Source organism: Wasmannia auropunctata, unplaced genomic scaffold (assembly GCF_000956235.1).
Source record: "Wasmannia auropunctata unplaced genomic scaffold, wasmannia.A_1.0 LD335634.1, whole genome shotgun sequence".
NCBI lineage: Eukaryota > Metazoa > Arthropoda > Insecta > Hymenoptera > Formicidae > Wasmannia > Wasmannia auropunctata.
Genome location: NW_012027256.1, coordinates 1,171,615 through 1,189,665, shown reverse-complemented (window position 1 = coordinate 1,189,665; position 18,051 = coordinate 1,171,615). Strand labels below are relative to the sequence as shown.

The 18,051-nt window shown below is 43.6% G+C and overlaps 2 protein-coding genes across 5 annotated transcripts in view; one reads left to right on the top strand and one right to left on the bottom strand.

Moving 5' to 3' along the window:
- Positions 1 to 12,386, bottom strand: part of LOC105456561 (uncharacterized protein C15orf61 homolog) — a 79,825-nt gene extending 67,439 nt beyond the window's left edge. The window contains exon 1 of the mRNA XM_011700699.1: positions 12,362 to 12,386. The gene's annotated coding sequence lies outside the window, so the exon portion shown is untranslated. The remainder of the gene's footprint in view (positions 1 to 12,361) is intronic.
- The window catches only part of LOC105456563 (protocadherin-15), a 111,169-nt gene extending 93,438 nt beyond the window's left edge, over positions 1 to 17,731 (top strand). For 2 of the 4 annotated variants that reach the window (XM_011700703.1, XM_011700702.1), the window contains exons 2-18: positions 1,870 to 2,315; positions 5,487 to 5,636; positions 5,906 to 6,124; positions 6,258 to 6,452; positions 6,644 to 6,931; positions 7,159 to 7,476; positions 7,816 to 7,956; positions 8,706 to 8,990; positions 9,910 to 10,083; positions 10,631 to 10,840; positions 11,739 to 11,870; positions 11,957 to 12,073; positions 12,183 to 12,581; positions 12,993 to 13,621; positions 13,957 to 14,187; positions 14,888 to 15,117; positions 15,823 to 17,731. In XM_011700703.1, coding sequence (XP_011699005.1) covers positions 2,223 to 2,315; positions 5,487 to 5,636; positions 5,906 to 6,124; positions 6,258 to 6,452; positions 6,644 to 6,931; positions 7,159 to 7,476; positions 7,816 to 7,956; positions 8,706 to 8,990; positions 9,910 to 10,083; positions 10,631 to 10,840; positions 11,739 to 11,870; positions 11,957 to 12,073; positions 12,183 to 12,581; positions 12,993 to 13,621; positions 13,957 to 14,187; positions 14,888 to 15,117; positions 15,823 to 16,136 — 4,125 coding nt within the window. In that variant the 5' untranslated portion in view covers positions 1,870 to 2,222 and the 3' untranslated portion in view covers positions 16,137 to 17,731. Of the gene's footprint in view, positions 1 to 1,754; positions 2,316 to 5,486; positions 5,637 to 5,905; positions 6,125 to 6,257; positions 6,453 to 6,643; positions 6,932 to 7,158; positions 7,477 to 7,815; positions 7,957 to 8,705; positions 8,991 to 9,909; positions 10,084 to 10,630; positions 10,841 to 11,738; positions 11,871 to 11,956; positions 12,074 to 12,182; positions 12,582 to 12,992; positions 13,622 to 13,956; positions 14,188 to 14,887; positions 15,118 to 15,822 lie in introns of all 4 variants that reach the window. The other 2 variants (XM_011700701.1, XM_011700704.1) reach the window with 2 other exon arrangements.
- The last annotated feature ends 320 nt before the right edge of the window (positions 17,732 to 18,051 follow it).

Genomic DNA, 18,051 nt, shown 5'->3' with positions numbered 1-18,051 from the left:
AAGCCGAAGTGGCAGCACTGCCGACACGGTTACTAATGTCATTGGGAAGTTTTTTTTTTTTTTTTAATAACGCTCGATGAAATAAAACGGTCGCGTCGGAAGAACGAAACGTTGTAGAATAATACCCGGCGATATACCTACTCATGTACGCACGATAACGGTCCGCTCGTGCGTGAGTTCTTTCGTCATCGTCGAGCCTACGTCGGGAGAGATTAACGACGAGCCTTGGGGAGAAAGACGGGCGTTTGTCAAACGAACGGTATATATTAAAACGGCGGTTGGCGAGGAGACGCTTCCACTAGCTCCGGGGATATACCCGGAGTGCATTGGCATCGGCGTGGGCGGAAAAATCCTCGGAGTCGTCAAATCCAGGCCGCCGAGCGGAGTGGAAAAGACGCGAGCGCGGGGATAAGGAAAAAGTCGATATTTCAATTTCAATCGCTTTCACGTCGTCCAGAATTTACGCTTTATCAGGGACACAAATCCCGCCCTGGAGAGGATAACAGATTGAACACGTTGAAAATCTATAACATTTCTATACGTCTATAGGAATTAGCGATTATACGAAATAAATGGCAGCGCGACGGAGAAAATGGAAAATTGTCTGTTACGTATGCCGAACCGTGACGAGCGGCCGTGTACGCGTCGAGAGGAAGCGGGCGGATTTCCGGAACGCCTCGCGTACCGTACGTAATCCTTCGCGGCGGAGAGCGCGTGTCGCGAAACGCTTCAACTACAGATCGGTCGCTTCCGCCTTCGGCGATATGTCGGATCCCAGCAAACACAGATTATAACTACAATACTGCAGCAACATTGTAGTATTTCTGCAAAATAGCTGAAATTTTACAGTTACAATCTGTGTTTGTTACAGGATTATCGGCGTGACTCGGTACCGCGCGACCGACATATCGAGGTCGAAGGACATAGCCTCTTCCGATTTCTTCTGAAAATTTTTGCACGTTAATCTCGCGCAATCCGTAATGATTCTATTGGTGAAAAAAAAGAGACCGCGCGCAAGGCACAGGTACTTCTGGTACGGTATTTCTGGAAAGGATTTCCTGGAGCGGAGGAGGAGGGCATCGATTTCGCGACTCGCATGATTGATTCCGCGCGCGAATATAGAACCCAGATAGAGCGAATAGATGACCGACGAATTTGCCGATGCGAAGATTCCCGTGACACAATATTCCGTTGGGTTCCGATGTAAATGATCTGGCGTTACATAAAGCGCTCCGCGCGTCACCGCGGTTGAAGTACAATATATATAGAGGCGAGATAACTTGATCGCGCGCACCGATAGCTCGGCACGAAATATTAGATTTTGCCTTCATCCCCTCCTCCTCTCCCATTTCCATCGCGCGTCAACTCGATGGTAGTTTAAAGCGAACTCGTGGCTGTTCGATATTCGAACTGTTTTCAGAGCTCTCAATAATGAAGGACGCTCTGAAATAACACGAAGAGAATAACGACGTAGACGTGAAAATGTCGGCGGCATGCTTATCAATAATGTAAAAGTTGTAACCAAGACATCGCCGCGCATGTGAAATTTATGGAAAGGAGAGCTCCTGGGCACTTTAAATATATCACGTCTTGTTTGCGCAAAATTTATACTCCCCCGATGAAATTTTCACAGCTCAATTTCACGAACGCCCGTCCGACGCGTGAAGAACGTTAAAGTTTAATCGCTAATTTCTGGATTATTCCCGGCGACCCGTCTCTGATATTAGATATAACACTCGTATACACGGTTTAAGGTTGTTAGGCACATAGGAGCGCTAGCTCGAGAGGAGGTATGTCGTCCGGCCGATTAAAAGACGCATGATTTATATCGGCCCCACGAGGAATGTTGTAACGTAATTCCATGCGCAGTTAACGGCTCGCGGGTCTAAGGATTCAGACACGACACGACGATCGGAGCGCAGGGAATTACTGCCGAGGTTGCATGTGGGACGAGGGCGAGGGACACACCTTACGGTCACCGCGCTTCGTTACGTACTAATTCCCGAGATTCCTCGGGCACGTGGACTGTCCTTCTCGCGGTCGCAAATCGCCGAAAAGAGACCCTTTCGGCAAATCTGTCCGGTCGGAGATTTCACGGCGATCCGCGTCTCTCTCTCTCTCTCTCTCTTACAACGAGGATGCGACGTGGAACGTGTATGACGGGATCGGATTCGTGACGCGCCGTCGACGGGAACGTGACTCGCCGTACTTAAAGGCCGACAATGGAGCTTCTCAATCCGATAAAAGCGTTCCTGGCCGTCGCGTTGATTCGCGTCGGCCCGAGTATCGGCGACGGCAATGGTGATTTGTCAACGGTGAGTGAATCGTTCGGAGCGTTCGAAATTGCGAACCGATTGGTTGCGGCTCTCGCGACTGAAAGCTGAATGGCGGTTTCCGTCAGCGATACGACGTTACTTGTAACAAGAATTTAATTGTGATGATGATATTAGACGGAACACAATTAATCTATTTGTCATTTCAGAACATAGGATTTATCACAATCACCAGATTGGGAGAATGATTGAATAATTTAATTGTACTTTAGTCGGGATTTTTTCTATTCGCGGAATGTATATATGCCGAGGGCAAGCTCCGCAGCCGTGAGGCGAATTACAGCGAGCTACACTTCAACCTTTTACTCTAGTGCAAGGACCTCGGTGGATCGCGATAAATGCTCTCCTTAGGCTAAATTGAAACAAGCGATTTTTTTGCCGGAGAGGTCCATTGCGAGAGGGCTTTACGCGCGCAGGGGTCTCACGCCAGGGCACAATAGCCACTTTCCATCCTGAAACCTCGTTAGTTTTAGAGCCGCCTCTGGTCATGGCTTCTTGTAAGCGATCAGTTAACCGTCACTTTAAGCGACTCCTTCTCGGAATCGATTCTATTAAGTTATTACACTGTTGCTATTGCCGTTCTGCGCGCTGCATTGTGATCTTTAGGCGCACGATGCTAATTTGGTTGCCTTGTGCAAAAAAAGACGGAAATGAAACAGATAAATTCGATAATATCGAATCGCGATACACGATCGAATTTTAATCTCGCAATTCTATGTAATATCAGGGGGAATTAATAATTTTATAAAATTACGGCGGCGGCCTGTTGTTACGGCGCTTGCGATGCAATTCCGTTTGCCGATTTTATCATCTTTTACGGATGAATTACTTCACTCGAAAATAAGACTCCCACAATTATTATCCCGCGCCGCGTCACGGTTTTTTGTTAAAATCTAATTCGAGCTGGCAGCACCTGCATTTAATACGAAATGTTATACGGGATCGTGGCTTCATTTCACCTGTAATAGAATCCGAGACGCGGACTGCGCACGTCGACTTACGAGCGCATCCGAGACGCGTATTCATTGCAACGTACCGCCGCCCGCCGCCGCCGCCGTCGTCATCGTCGCTTGCCGATTGCAATTTCGTGCATGTTCGAAATTGCGTGATCGACCCGGTGCGGCAGAGTTAGAGTAGAGTACGAGCAATCGGACGGTAGGTGGAAAAATGCGATTGAATTTATAGATGCTGCGTCTTTCTCTCGTCTCGCGCCGCGCCGGCAACATGACGATGTCATTAAACGATCCCCGGCGGGCGGCCGTTCCCGTAAGCGAGACGAAATGAAAAAGGCAAATGGATGCACCGTGCGCCCATTATTACTATTGGCATATGCGCGGGATATAGCCTCGGCCGCGCACCATGGTCAAGGGTAATAGTTATTTCCCGCGCGTCGCGCTCATAGCTCTCTCTCTCTCTCTCTCTCTCTCTCGTTGTTCGGCGAGCCATGAGAGATAAATCGGCCACGGTCTCGCATAATCGCGGCGAATCTCCCCGAGTCGAGGACGCGATCGATCTCTCTCCCTCCCTCTCGATTCGGATTAAGCCGCCCGGTGCTGCGAGCAGGTGCGGCTCATTTGAATATTATGTGGAACAAATGACCGACTTCTGATCCGTGAAACACTGCTCCTTTACTCCACCGCGAGCTCCGCACCGCGAGGAACAGTGTTCCGCGTCGATGCTCCGAGCGTACAGCTCGTACATGTAAAGACAAGATGATTCATATGTAAAGTTAACGTTCGCATTTAGCGTTTTTCGTAGAAGCACTTTAGCGTCGAACATTGGCTTGTGGAAAATGTTAAAGAAGTCCACAAGCCTGACATTGCTAATAACGAAATATTTGTCGACTCTCATCTTGTTCCTCGCTTCTTCACATCGCGGAAAGTTTTGATGAAATTTTGAGGTACGACGATTTTATTCGAGAACACGTTTTCTCAGCGTGTCTCAATGAGGAACAATGAATAATACGGGGTTTTATTAAAAGACGAAGTTTACGAGACCATTCTCTATGTACATGCAGCGGAAGGCAGTGTACCTATGCACTTTTACAACTAACTGCGCGCGTTGTAATTTGTAGCATATATGTGTCGCAATATGCGTTCCAAGATGTATGCCTACTTTATGCGGTACTTTCGGAAGCGTCTTTACGATCTTCTCGGCGTAATGAAAGTTACAATAACGGGTTACCTTTATTTAGAGCGTCTGATAAGTGGTCCAGGCCCGTTATTGCATAAATGGGGTCACTGAGGAGAACGAAAGACGAGAAGAAAGAGACGAGGTTTCTTTCCCGAGGCAAACCTGGGTAGAAACTGGTATATCGGATCATGTGATGTGTGCGGAGGACGAGAAATAAAAAACGTATGTTTGTTCCTTTCGCGCACGTGGCGACTATTGAAAATGTCAATATGATCGTGACGCGTCGAAATCGCAAGATTAATGGCGCGTTATCGCCGGCGATTTTCATGCGTCATTCAAGTTTTTATTTATGAGCTTGAAGAAATGGACGAAGATATTTTTATTAATATTTCCTCGCGCTCTTTTCTTTGATAGAAACGAAAAGAAGAGAAAGAAAGAGACATAGAATACGATAGTAATAATAAAATAACGAATTGAGGAAAGTATTCTTCAATTTCTTAAAGAGAAATTTAAATATAATAATGAGGAGGTATTATTTCTCACTATAATTATTCAAGGGAAATGGAAGAGAAATTCTCTTGCTATAATTATAATAAAATAAAATAAATAATTTACAAATGCAACTACAGTCGAACCACGATAACTCGAATCCCGAAGGGAAGAGCTAAACTCCTCGAGTTATATATAGAGTTTTTGACTTATCGATATATACATCTAAATATCTGACAAATAATTCGAATTAAGGTAGGTTTCGATTTATAGATATTTTCCGCAGTGAAGCGGAAGGGAATGAAGAAAATTTTTCTCTTATAGAGGTTCTCTTGTAGAGGTTCGAGTTATCAAGATTCGACTGTAAAATGTATAAAATATACTTTCGTACTGCCAGTACAATGATTTTTACGAGGTACACGAACGGTACAAAATGCAAATTCCTTGCCTTAGCTGAAATCTTCGACACTACTTAGAAAGTTAAATTTGCACTTACCTCGTCGCTTTACGTTGCAAATTATTTGGTTACAGGACCGAGCGAGGAACGTCTCTGAGAGATTCACGTCCACGACCACATTGACGGTGAACATACGGGACGACGATGATCAGGATCCGTCCTTTATTTATCAAGGTTGTATGCTTTCGGACGGCGCCTGCATCAACCCGGAATACTCCGCGTCGGTACGTACGAGTAGCGTCGATTGTGTAAAAGACACAAAAAACTGCTGCTCCAATTCGAGCACGTATCAACACCGGGGAATCATTTAGCGAGAGGAAATGTGTTTCCTTAACGTTCCGTAAAAAATTTGTAGCATTGAAAAGTTCAAATGTAATCGAATACGCGCGCCTAATCGACCGCCGCGATATCTCGCTGCTCAAATTCACGTAGCCAATAAATCGGTCGCAACCGGTTCTGCAGCAAGAGCGAATGCCCTTTTTCTCTTCGTCAGGTATCGAGCGGAGTTCTGTCCGGCATACTCAATATCTCGCCCGAGAAAATACAAGCGGTCGACATGGACAGCATAAACGCGCCAATTCACTATTCGTTCCTGAGCGGAAATCCGCCGAATTACCGGGACTTCTTTGAGATAAATCCCAACACCGGGGCGGTGAGGCAAATCAAAGCCGTCGACACGACGGTAACGAAGAAGTTTGACATTATTATCAAGGTAAATATTACATTTCACGTGGAAGATGTTACATAATACAACTTGAACGTTTTTTTTTTTTTTTCAAAAATTTGGGCATGTATAATAACTGGAATGTATAATAACTGAATTTTTCCTTCTTTCTTTCCTCAAGGCGGTCGAGGTGTCAGAAGCGAAGCGATCGGCCACCGCTAAATTAACAATCACCATCAAGCCCGTCGACAGTAATCCGCCCGTTATAACGGCGTCAAACATCGAAGGTTTTGTCGACGAGAACGCGCCGATCGGCACAAAGGTCATCGATGAAAGCGGGAATCCCATTGTGCTTACCGTGTCGGACGCCGATCTGGTGAGTCCAATCCCGTGTAAATTCTATCCGCGGTTTCTATTTAACGAAGCGTGACCGAGGTGCGAATCGACTATTTAATTTTCTCCATTGTTAGCGGATAAAACCCGTCCTGGCGAAATTCATGTCACCCGTACAGAAGTCACTGTGCTTTTTTTGCCTTTCGTTAAAAGAAAAAAAATCCGTTTTTATAGGGACCAGATGATCCGAAGCCAGCTTACACCTTCGAATTAACGACGAATTTCTTCGCGATCGATCCGTCCGGCGTGCTTGTCGTCAACGAGGAGAATTTGGACCGGGATCCACCGAGTCCCGGCCGCTTCCGATTCCAGGTGGTCGCCCGGGAGAAAACGGGTGTGGCCGCGTCGTCGCCGCTGTCGTTCATCGTCACGCTGAACGACGTTAACGACAATGCGCCGCTACTTCCGATGATGCCACCCATCACCGTGCAAGCGGGAGAGACAAAGAGACAAATAGCGAAGGTGGCTTCTTTATGCTTTAATTGACTAAATATTTCCTACGTTCGAGAATGATATAACAAACGCGAGTAAATTTTAAGTTTTTCGTATGCGGTACCTTTTTGGTGTCTCTCAAATTGTCATCGATTGCTGCTTGTCAATTGCTCGCGAGCACAATTTTATGGTCATAACTCTTTCGCGTATAGATGCGAGATAGGAGAATTTAAATTTTTCTGATCTCGCTTCCGTAGGTGGAGGCCACGGATAACGACGAGGGCGAGAACGCCGAGATAACGTACAGTATCTATCACGTGTCGAACAACGGCCTGCATAAGTTCAAGATAGATCCGAAGACCGGCGTTATCGAGTCCGTGAGGAAGCTGAACGCCGGCGAGCAGTACAGCATCACCGTGCAGGCCACCGACAAGGGCGGCAAGTACTCGCAGACAATCGTCGAGGTGAACGTCATTCCCGGGCCCAACACCAGGAGCCCCGTGTTCCAGCAACCGGTGTACGAGGTGCAAGTCAGCGAGGGGGCCTCCATCAATTCCACCGTCGCGACTATCACTGTGAGTATCCTCGATATGATGTTCGTCTCGTCGGCGTTTTATTTTAAAAACTTCAACCGCTCTGACATAGAAGCACTGTATCCGCTCGATATGCACTTCATTCGTTTTTCGTTTTCCTTTCGTCTCTCCGTCCGTTGATGGAACATGCGATCGCGCTTCGTTTCTCTTTCATCTCGTTCCTTTTTTCGGATTATACGCAAGAAAAATATTTCGCAATTAATTCTCTTATTTATCTGTACGCATATCTCTCTTCTTTGAAATCGAAATCCATATATATTTTTCTTTTTACAGCAACGGATATATTGAACGGTAATATTGCGTTGTCAATCGATGTTACAGGCCATTGACCCAGAAAACGATCCGGTGTCGTACTCGATAGTATCGGGGAATGACTTGCGCCAGTTTGCGATCGGCGACAAATCAGGCGTTATAACCGTTATAAGGAAGTTGGATAGGGAGGACCTGACCCGGTATCAGTTGGTAAGCCGATATCGTCATACAACCGTGGCACGAACTTCCTACACCCTCTACTGCAAGCCAATGCACTTCTCGCTTTACTCCGCTTTCTACCGACAGCTTTTATCTAATCTAAGAAAACACCGGTTTGTGTCTCTTCCTCTGCTTGTAAACGAGTAGCTGCGCGAAATCGAAGCACAACGTTCAACATTTTCAACTTTCGGCACATATAATCTATTTATATCTCTTTAAGTGAAAAGATAGTAATTTATATTTCAAATATTTGTTTTGCACATGGGTGTATTCAAGGAGAGAGTTTGAGGTGTTCAACCCTCCCCTCTCCTCCCGAAATTTTTATTTACCTTTCGTTTTTAATTATAAAATATAAGTTTACTTTTGACTCTGAGTAAATTTTTTGTCATCATAAAATATTATTTTCTCTCCGTTATTACGATTATCCAATTCATTAATGTAAAAATTGCAATTTATGCATTAAGTTAACAAGATTGATAAACTCTCCCTCGAAAAAAATTATAAATACGCTCCTGAAATCGCATATAACTTTTCCTAATTTCTTAAAGTAAAAGAATCTTCTCGTAAAGTAAAAATTTCTTCTAAAAGAATCTTACACTAAAAATAAAATCTCTTATTGATCTCGTACCAAGCATTTTTATTTTCGAAAGTATACTCGTCACTATATCCACGTCACGTACCATCAAATTAGAATAAATTAAAAATGGAGCATAATACTGTGACATCGTTGATTTGTGTAGTTAATAAAGGCCGAAGATACCGGCGGTCTCTACAGCACCGCGACGGTCAATATCATGGTCACCGACATCAACGACAAAAATCCCGAATTCGTGGGCCTCCCATACGAGTTTACCGTGAAGGAGGGCGAGGCGCGTAAATTAATCGGCCGTGTACACGCCGAAGACGCAGACGAAGGTATAAATGCCGAGATCACCTATTTCGCACCTGACGATATTCCTTTCACCGTGGATCCCGACACCGGCGATGTCCTGACGAAGATAGTGTTGGACTACGAGCAGAACAACGTGAGTGACCTTTCCATTGTTTTCTCAGCTTTCAATGTAAAGCACTAAGAATAGTATAAACTCCTATTATTTAACAACGTTAATTTGGAAATTCATATAAGTGTTTTTATCCTTTAGTTTCTTCACGTGGAATAATTATTTCGGGAAAATTATTTTGAGCTAAAAAATTATTGAAAATAGTATTTCGGAGAAATTTCAACTTTCCGTCCTCCAGTTTTATTGCACGAGAAAACCATTTCGGGATATTAAAGTTTCAGTAAATTAATTACTGAAGATAAATTATTGAAGATAATGTATTAGAGAAATTTCTACAGTTAATGAGTTTCTACTTTTCATGTGAGTTTGTGAAAGGCATATCAAATAATGCATAAGAGCTTACTCTATAATTGTAAGATCGTTTATTATGGATACAGCTATGCAGCTTAATCTTGGACTTTCCGAGAATGCTCGTGCGTATCACGAAAGTTGTAAAGTGCGATTACAACTCGGGGAATGTCTTACAACGAAACGGTTTAGTTTATACTCGGATTGCGAGAATGTCGTCACAGTTAAATTGCTATTGTATTATCGTGCGCGCTTGAGACAAAGAGAACGGGACAAACTGCACGTCTGGAGTTAAAGTTCGCACGACTCTCATTTGCGGAAACGCAACGAAAGTGTAGAAAAATCTGATAACAAGTCCACGTGACACGCGCAACGTGATAAGAAACTTTTAATTTAATTTAATCGGTCACGTTGTAAAAATCATTGAAAATAAAATCTTGAAAATATGATTGTACAGTCATGATCTTAAAACTTTTAATTTTTATTTTGACATTCTCTTGAATTTCAAAATTAAATTGTTAAAATTAAGGTCGCTGGACCTTCGCTCTAATTTTTGTGGGTGTGATAAAATATCTATCTGCGTGAATTTACGTAGGAGTACAAATTCGTTGTGACTGCGAGGGATGGAGCTCCCGATTACCGTTTGGCAACCGCGACAGTCACGGTGAAAGTCATAGATGTCGAAGACGAGGTTCCGATCTTTCGCCAAAGCAGTTACGAGGCGCGCGTCAAGGAAAACGTGCCCGACTATAATGTAATTCAAGTCACGGTAAGTCGCATGTCAAATCGCAGCGATACTATTCATGTAATAGTTCGCCTGGTTCTCGATTGGAAAAGCGTGTAAAGCGCGATAGAAATTGCGATTAAAAGTGAATTAATCTGTCTGCTCGTATCCGAGTTGCCGTGGGCTTTAATTTAACGAGGCACGGAGAGTCTCGGCGACGCGTCGCCGAGATCGTTTGACGTGTAACTCCCTGCAATACGTGAGACACGTGTTTCGCGCGTTGAGATATAAATGCGTTCCTAATTCGCTCGCGAAACGTGCCGAGTGTGAAATTAGTTCCGAAATGAATCATAATAAGGTGGGATGTAATTTCATCGAGGACGAGCGACTCCGCTCGAGAGGAGTTTCGAAAGTTCACCGGATAATCGAGATGTACACTCGTTCCGACTCGCGGAGATGCTCGCGTTACTCGCGTCGTCGGCGATTCCCATCCCCGCCGGCGAAGTGGAAAGGATAGCGCGCATCCTGGCTAGCCGGCGGCGGGGGGACGGTCGTCTTACTCAGGTTTTGAAGCTAACGCGATCATTTCTAGGCCGATGATCCGGACACAAAGAAGCAAATTACGTACATGATCAAGCAAGGGGATACCGAACTCTTCAGCATAGACCCGAAGACTGGAACAATAAAAACTATCCGCGGTCTCGATTACGAGAGTCAGAGCCAGCACGTACTTATCGTGGGCACCGAGGAGAACACCAACGATTTACCCGGCTCTACCACCCGTGTTGTCATTAATGTTCAGGTATATTTCTTTTTACGAGTCTGAATCTTTCTTTATCCTTATAGTAGCAGAATATTGGCATTTATTGGCGTAATATTGGACCAATGTATTCCCAATGTAGATAATTGTATGTACGTTTGTCCAATAAATTTGCCAATATTGTATCCACTTGTATTGCCACTAGAGTATCGTAATTATTATATCATCGATTTACTATTATCGTTCGTTGGCGCATCACGTTGGCCTTTTAAAATATTGCATTATACAGCCAACATATAAATTGCTATCGATCTTTATTTATGATATTTGAGAAACAGTTATGTAAAGTTTTATAATGATAAATTAGTTATGAAATATTTTATTTTAATAATAAAATAAAATAAAATAAAATTTCTTATCTGATTAGTGATCTAAAAGATCTTGTGTATACAATAGCACGCATGAATGCCTTTTAAAATATCACATTATACGGCCAACATAAATTGCTATCGATCTCTATTTATCATATTTGAGAAACAGTTATGTAAAGATTTATAACATGATGAATTAGTTATGAAATATTTTATTTTAATAAAATAAAGTAAATTTTCTTTTCTGATTAATGATCTAAAAGATCTTGTACAATAATTAAATAAAATATAATTAAATAAAGTATGCATGTATACTTGACACAGCTAGTTCTTCCGGATTATTAATGCATGGGCATCTCTAGTTAAAATATTAAAACGGGAATTAATTGCCTGTCTTAGTCACGGGAATTAATCCGTGGAATCAATTTAACGGAACCGGTTCACGTTGAGCGCATTAATATCATAATCAACGATCGTCCCATCATTTATCGTGCATCGACCACTACTTTTAATTTAACTGTATCTTATTACTCGGACGGATTAATAACGTTCTAAACGTATCGTGGCAGGACGTGAACGACATTCCACCGGTATTTACGTCGGTACCACGTCCGATCACGCTGGACGATGACGTCCCCATCGGTACGACCGTGATCAATCTCGTCGCTGCGGACTCCGATGGCACCGCGCCGGGAAATCAGGTAGGTGCATCATTCTCCCATTACTCGATTTCTTCCCCGTCGAATCATCCGTGGTAGATTTTCACCGAGCCGCCTGGTGTTCGTAGATTCGATACGAGATCATCGGCCGCGGTATCGCCAGCAAGTACTTCGTAATCGATCCCGACACCGGCGTACTCCGAATACGAGACGACTTGCGCAAGGAGACCGACTCCGAGTATCAGGTATATATTTTCAATTTTGATATCCTTGCGTATACAATTTGACGTCGCGCATTCGCGGCTCGCGATCTGGCTCGTCAACGCGAGATAATCTTCTTTTCTTTTTTCCCAGGTCGACGTGCGTGCATACGACATGGGTGAGCCGCAGTTGTCCTCCGTGACGACCGTGCCGGTCTACGTACGTCACGTGGCGACGGTGCCGCCGGAGATCGGTTTGGGCTTCGCGGAGAACTCGTATAACGTCGAAGTACCCGAGGACGCGGGCGACAACACGCTAATAAAGATACTCACCATCATCAACAGTCACACGTACGACACCACGCCGCTCAGGTGCGAGATTTACAGCGGCAATGAGGAGGGCCTGTTCGAGGCGAACATCACGGAGGAGCGAAACTGCGCGCTGCGACTGAAGAAGGGCGCGCTGGATTACGAGACGACGGAATCTTACCAGATTAAGATCAAGCTGGAATCGCTCTCGGGCCTCTTAAACTCAGGCAGAAATACGACGATGGTAAGATCAAAAACCTCGGACGTTGCGGACCCTGAACCGCTTTATATAGTCCTTAACGAACGGATATATAAAAAATAAAAAATTAAAACACATATGAAACATATTAAAAAATTAAGTTACTTATCCTGCAGTAACTTATAAATGTTATTGTTTTAATTACAAATTGTTACGTAATAAGAGTTTCTATTGAAATACTTTATATATAAGATCTTTAGACATAAATCCACAATTATTTTTATCCTTTAATCTTTATCTAAGCAGAATTTATTTTATAACATCAAAATTTATACTCTTGTGAGAAAAAAAAATGAACAGGAAATCTAATTTGTATAAGAAGACTAAATTCGTTGAGTCTTGCAGCAGCAAAATTATTGCAAATCTTGTTTTTCACTAATAAAAATGAAATCGCAGGTGAAGATCCAGGTGCTGGATGTAAATGACAACAAGCCCGAGTTTATCTTCCCGGAGACGAGTCAGAAGCTTACGAGGGGACGTTACTTTGCGGCGATTCGGCGCACCGCGCAATTCGCCTCCACCGTCGTGCAGGTGAAGGCGCACGACAAGGATAACGGCAAGTACGGCAAGCTGGAGTACAAGATCCAGGACGGGCAAGGCTCCGGTTACTTCGCCATCGACGGCTCCACCGGTATAATCAGGACGGCGGCGACGTTCGACCACGTGGACGCGTCCGAGTTGCCATTCAAGTTCGACGTTCGCGTGCGCGACAACCCCAACTCGACCGACAACTACAACACCATCGTCGCGCCGGTGACCGTTAACCTGATCGGCGAGGAACACCTGATGATTCTGGTGGTGCAGGACGCGGCGCCGGACGTGCTGCAGAAGGCGGCTGGCAAAATAGCCAACGTGATCGAGGAGAAGAGCGGCCTGTTGATCGGCATCGACAGGGTCGCGATGAGAAAGATCCTCACGAAGAACGGCACCGTCGAGACGTTCCCGCAGGACTCCGACGTGTGGTTCTACGCGGTCGACCCGGAGACCGAAACTATACTGAGTAGGAACAGCACTAAAGTGCAGAGGTACGCCTTAGAATGCGCGCATATGATTCGAAATAATACGCGAAAATTCTATAAATTAAATTTTTTTTCATAATTAATCGCTGAAATACCATTTGGGCTTTATATGCAAATTGTTAGGAATCTCTTATTAAATTTCATGACCTTTCAGGATTTAAATTTATTTTCCGTAACTTAAATCAATATGAAACTAAATCGAATCTAAACGACCATTCCGTGTTTAATAACGAGAGAGGCACGTTTGCCGCGAGAGGCGAGCGCCGAAAGGTCAATTGCAACGTTTGATTTACTTAACATTTGATCGCGAGCAAATATTAAAAGCGCCGAATGCTCGACAGGTCCATCATGGACAAATCGGCCATGTCAAACATCACCTTTGACGTGTCTACGTTAGTGCGGGCAAATGCCATCGACATTCACGCACCTGTGATGCCGCCCGAGCCGATACGAACGCAAACGGCGGTCGCGTTCAGCGGCGAGGTATTCCCGTATGCGCTGATCATCATCGCGTGCGTCATTTTAATCCTCGGCATCGCCGGCATCATCTACATATGCGTCTCCTGGTCCAAGTAAGTGCTGTGATTTTAATGCCGTTCAACACTTCTTTTAACACTGCGAGTCGTAAGGAAAATCGACAAATACATATTTTATGAAAATATATTTATGAGGAAACCAAATTAGAGCTCGCGATATAATTACGGTTTATTATAAAAATTAAGTTTACTATAACATCAATTAAAATAACAAATTTAGATTAACCTATTATTATAAAAATTAAGTTTACTATAACATCAATTAAAATAACAAACTTAAATTAACCTTCTGTAATGGAGAAATTCGTCACGTGTGAAAATATATTTTAAATTCGTATTTCGAGGTGGACTTGTAAACTAACAGATATTTGTTGCATTTTTTGTTATTTTAATAAAAATTGTATTTGTATGCAACGTATCGAAATGGAGACCATCGCCAGTTGCGGTTATTACGATTGCATGGGAGAGTTGCTCCACGAGTGTGAATATTCATTTGACTCGTCAGTATGAGTCATGCAAATTCATATCGCTCTTCATTACTTCCATTAGCTTTAATTGCGCTTTCCGCTTTGAATATCTTCACTGTAAACACTTATTACATCGACATTGCGATCGCGGTAAAATAGTCCTTCCGGAGTGTTTACTTCCGTGATGGGGAATTTAAAACCCTTCCGAGAGAGAGAAAGAGAGAGAGAGAGATGCTCTCTCATGCTGAAAATGTACTTGTTACGTTTAGGTATAAAGCATACAAGGAACGCATGCAGCGCATGTACGTGGTGCCGCGATACGATCCCGTCTACGTAGAACCCAATTTGAAGGAATACGAGACGCAAGTGCTCCAGATGAGCGTGCCGGTCGACGACAACGACAGCTGCAATGATTTACAATTGGATTTTAGCAACAAGAATCACGCATTCAGCCTGGACAACGTCAGCTACATCACCAAAGATCACGGAGACAGTACCGGTAATTCGCAGCATATGACATAATACCTACATGTAATCCGAGCTATAACTTTATCAAAGATATTCCGTAGAAGATTACAAAATTTGAAATAGATTCCGCATTCATATCTTCTTTCGTGTTACCATTCACAATTGATTAAAAAAAAATTAAAAGAAAAAATATATATAATATATGTATATATTACGACCGTATATGTGTTTTTAACACAATAGATTGAGTTCTCTCCGAAGGCCAATGCATAGTTATAGCAGGATCTTGGTGCTTCTATATTTTTATGTGGAAAGTCGGGAAGTCTCAGATTTGAATCCTGGCTGAGATAATATTTTTCGCAGTAAATATTTCTTAACATTATGTCGCTTCGCGGGGGAGGGGGATTTTATTAGATGCCGGTGAGTTAGATCAGTACTATTAAATTGATTATAAATTTAACAACGTGATAATACTGTTCTGTTTCAAGAGCTGCGTTGAATCCGAAAATAACGTACGGCACGCAGTTCGCTGAAACTAGAATACGTATATAAAATTCATACATATATGTATCTTTATAATCTATAAGCCATTAATTTCTTTAAATCAAAGTTATTTCATCCAGAGGATTAACGCAGTGTAAATCCTTTTTGAACTCCTTTTTGTATTTACACATATCGTTTGTACTGGATATCCGAAATCTACAGCACGGACTTAATATGACGTTTCTGTTTTAAGGCCAGCAAAGTCCTGTCAGCTCCGAAGCGGCGACCACGGCGCGAGCGTCCAGCATCGTCGGCAATCACGGCGACACCAACATTCACTCCCTGCGACGGTCCACGCTGGGCCGAAAAAATCACAGCAACACGAACACCCTGAACAACCGTGACGCGACACCGGTACTTAATCCCCTGTACAATCACGGTGGTGATCTGCTGAGCCCTAGTCCGTCCAACGACAACGTCACCTTCAGGGAGAGGAAGGATTATTCGCATCTCGGGTTCACGTATCTGGGCGAGCAGAGTCCCGTAGAGACCACGACGGAATTGTAAGTTTGAGACCCCGAGAGACCGAATGCGTGCGAATGTTTGTCACTTTGAAGACTGTCACCGAATTATACGTACATATCCGTGAAAAAGAAAGCTGTAATCCTACAAACATGACTTATACCAGCATTCCGTGATTTTTATTTTGATATCATATATACACGAATAAGATGGATAACTGTGATGGACACATTTTTTTTTTACATTCAAGGTTCAATCGATGGTGAGGTATTTGCAATGTTTAAAATTTGAAATTTCATGCATAGATCTCCTGTCGACGTGTATCGTCCTGCATTCGCAACGTAAAATCAACGTTCACCTGTCTTTCATTCGCAACAAGCGGACAGGAGTTACGAACGTAACTCCCTTTTGCATTTAATTTTGACAAATGCGTGAAATACGTGACGGCGAGAGGATTCTCTCGAAACATTCGACGCCATGTAGCTCGCATTTTTCTTCGATGCGTCGAGCAACCCTAAAGAGCCATACGAAGAGCATATGAAAGCTTATAAATAGTTGAATGACTTCGTACCTATATATGCCTTTCCTTTCATATGTCATCTTCTGAATGTGTACCGATGCCTGGCGTGCCTGATTCAGCGCGCGCAATGGTAGTCGGCGCGGAATTCCCGGCGCGACGGGACACATTCTGAGCGAGTTGCTCCGTATGTGATATCCATAAAAGAGCAGTGTTATAGCGTTCAGATGCAACGGCAGGCAAAACGAGGTCGTGAAAATATCGCGCGCGCGCGTAAAGGGCGACTTGAAAGAGAGGACGGATATCCTTTAGAGCTACCTAGCTGATAATTCCGTGTGATTTACTTTCAATCGAGCATCGCATTTTTTGCGCTGAAGCTGAGAGCTAGTTTTGCAGCAACAAATTGCAAGATTTTTGCAACGCCTCGAGTTAATTATTGTAAGCCATTGTCACTGCAACTGCGTACAGATACAGAGAAAGTTGCCGTGTAATTATAATTGAGTCTCGATTCACGATTTTTCAGAGATATTTTCTCATATTTCGCGGCGACTCATGTGGACTCTCGTCCGTGATGCGTTAATGTACATTTTCGCTCGCGCGACCTTGTAGAATGATTGATCCCGATCGCGTTGTGTACTATAATACCTTTTTTTTTATTTATACGAGATCGCATGTTTGCTCATGTCATTCTATTGTAATCACAATTTAACCGTGACGATGACGACGGGCGCATACCGTTTGCACGTGATCGCGGGGAGTATCCGTGAAGTCTCAGCTGGCAGCTATTGCGCCGGTTCCACCGCGACACGTATGTACGCTCGCCCATTGTTCACACGGCCGCACCGACGGTCGTAATTAAACGACTGCCATGCGGGGGACGCGTCATCGACACCCGCGTAAATGGTGGAGTTGCGTACTTAATTAGGCATGCGTAATTGTCCATTTCCTCCATGTAATTTCGACCGCTCTATACCGACTTTGTGGACTGAGAGGTCAATCCAATCTGCGGGAAGACACTAGGTTGAGAGGAGGAATTGATACGACTTGATTGAATGTATATCTCTAGTCGTATATAGCGGACGTCCACTGCCGTGCAATTTCTAAGCCGCGTTTTATATCGAAAGAGAGAGAGAGAGAGAGAGAGAGAGAGAGAGAGAGAGAGAGAGAGCGAAAGAGAGAGAAAAAATCACGTGTACGTGTTACAAGTAAGTGTTCTCCGATTATAACGTTGATACCTTTACTCGTAGTTGTATAATATTTAAGCGCGAATTCTGTAAAAAATTGTTAATACCTAATAATAAATTTATTATATTTACATAAATGACGGCCTCTTTGATGACAATGTATCCCGGCATGCAGCGTATCCTCTTTCGACGCAGAGCAAACACAAACCGCTCCGCCGAATTATTACGTAGACATTAATTCAAGTTTATTCAAGCAGCT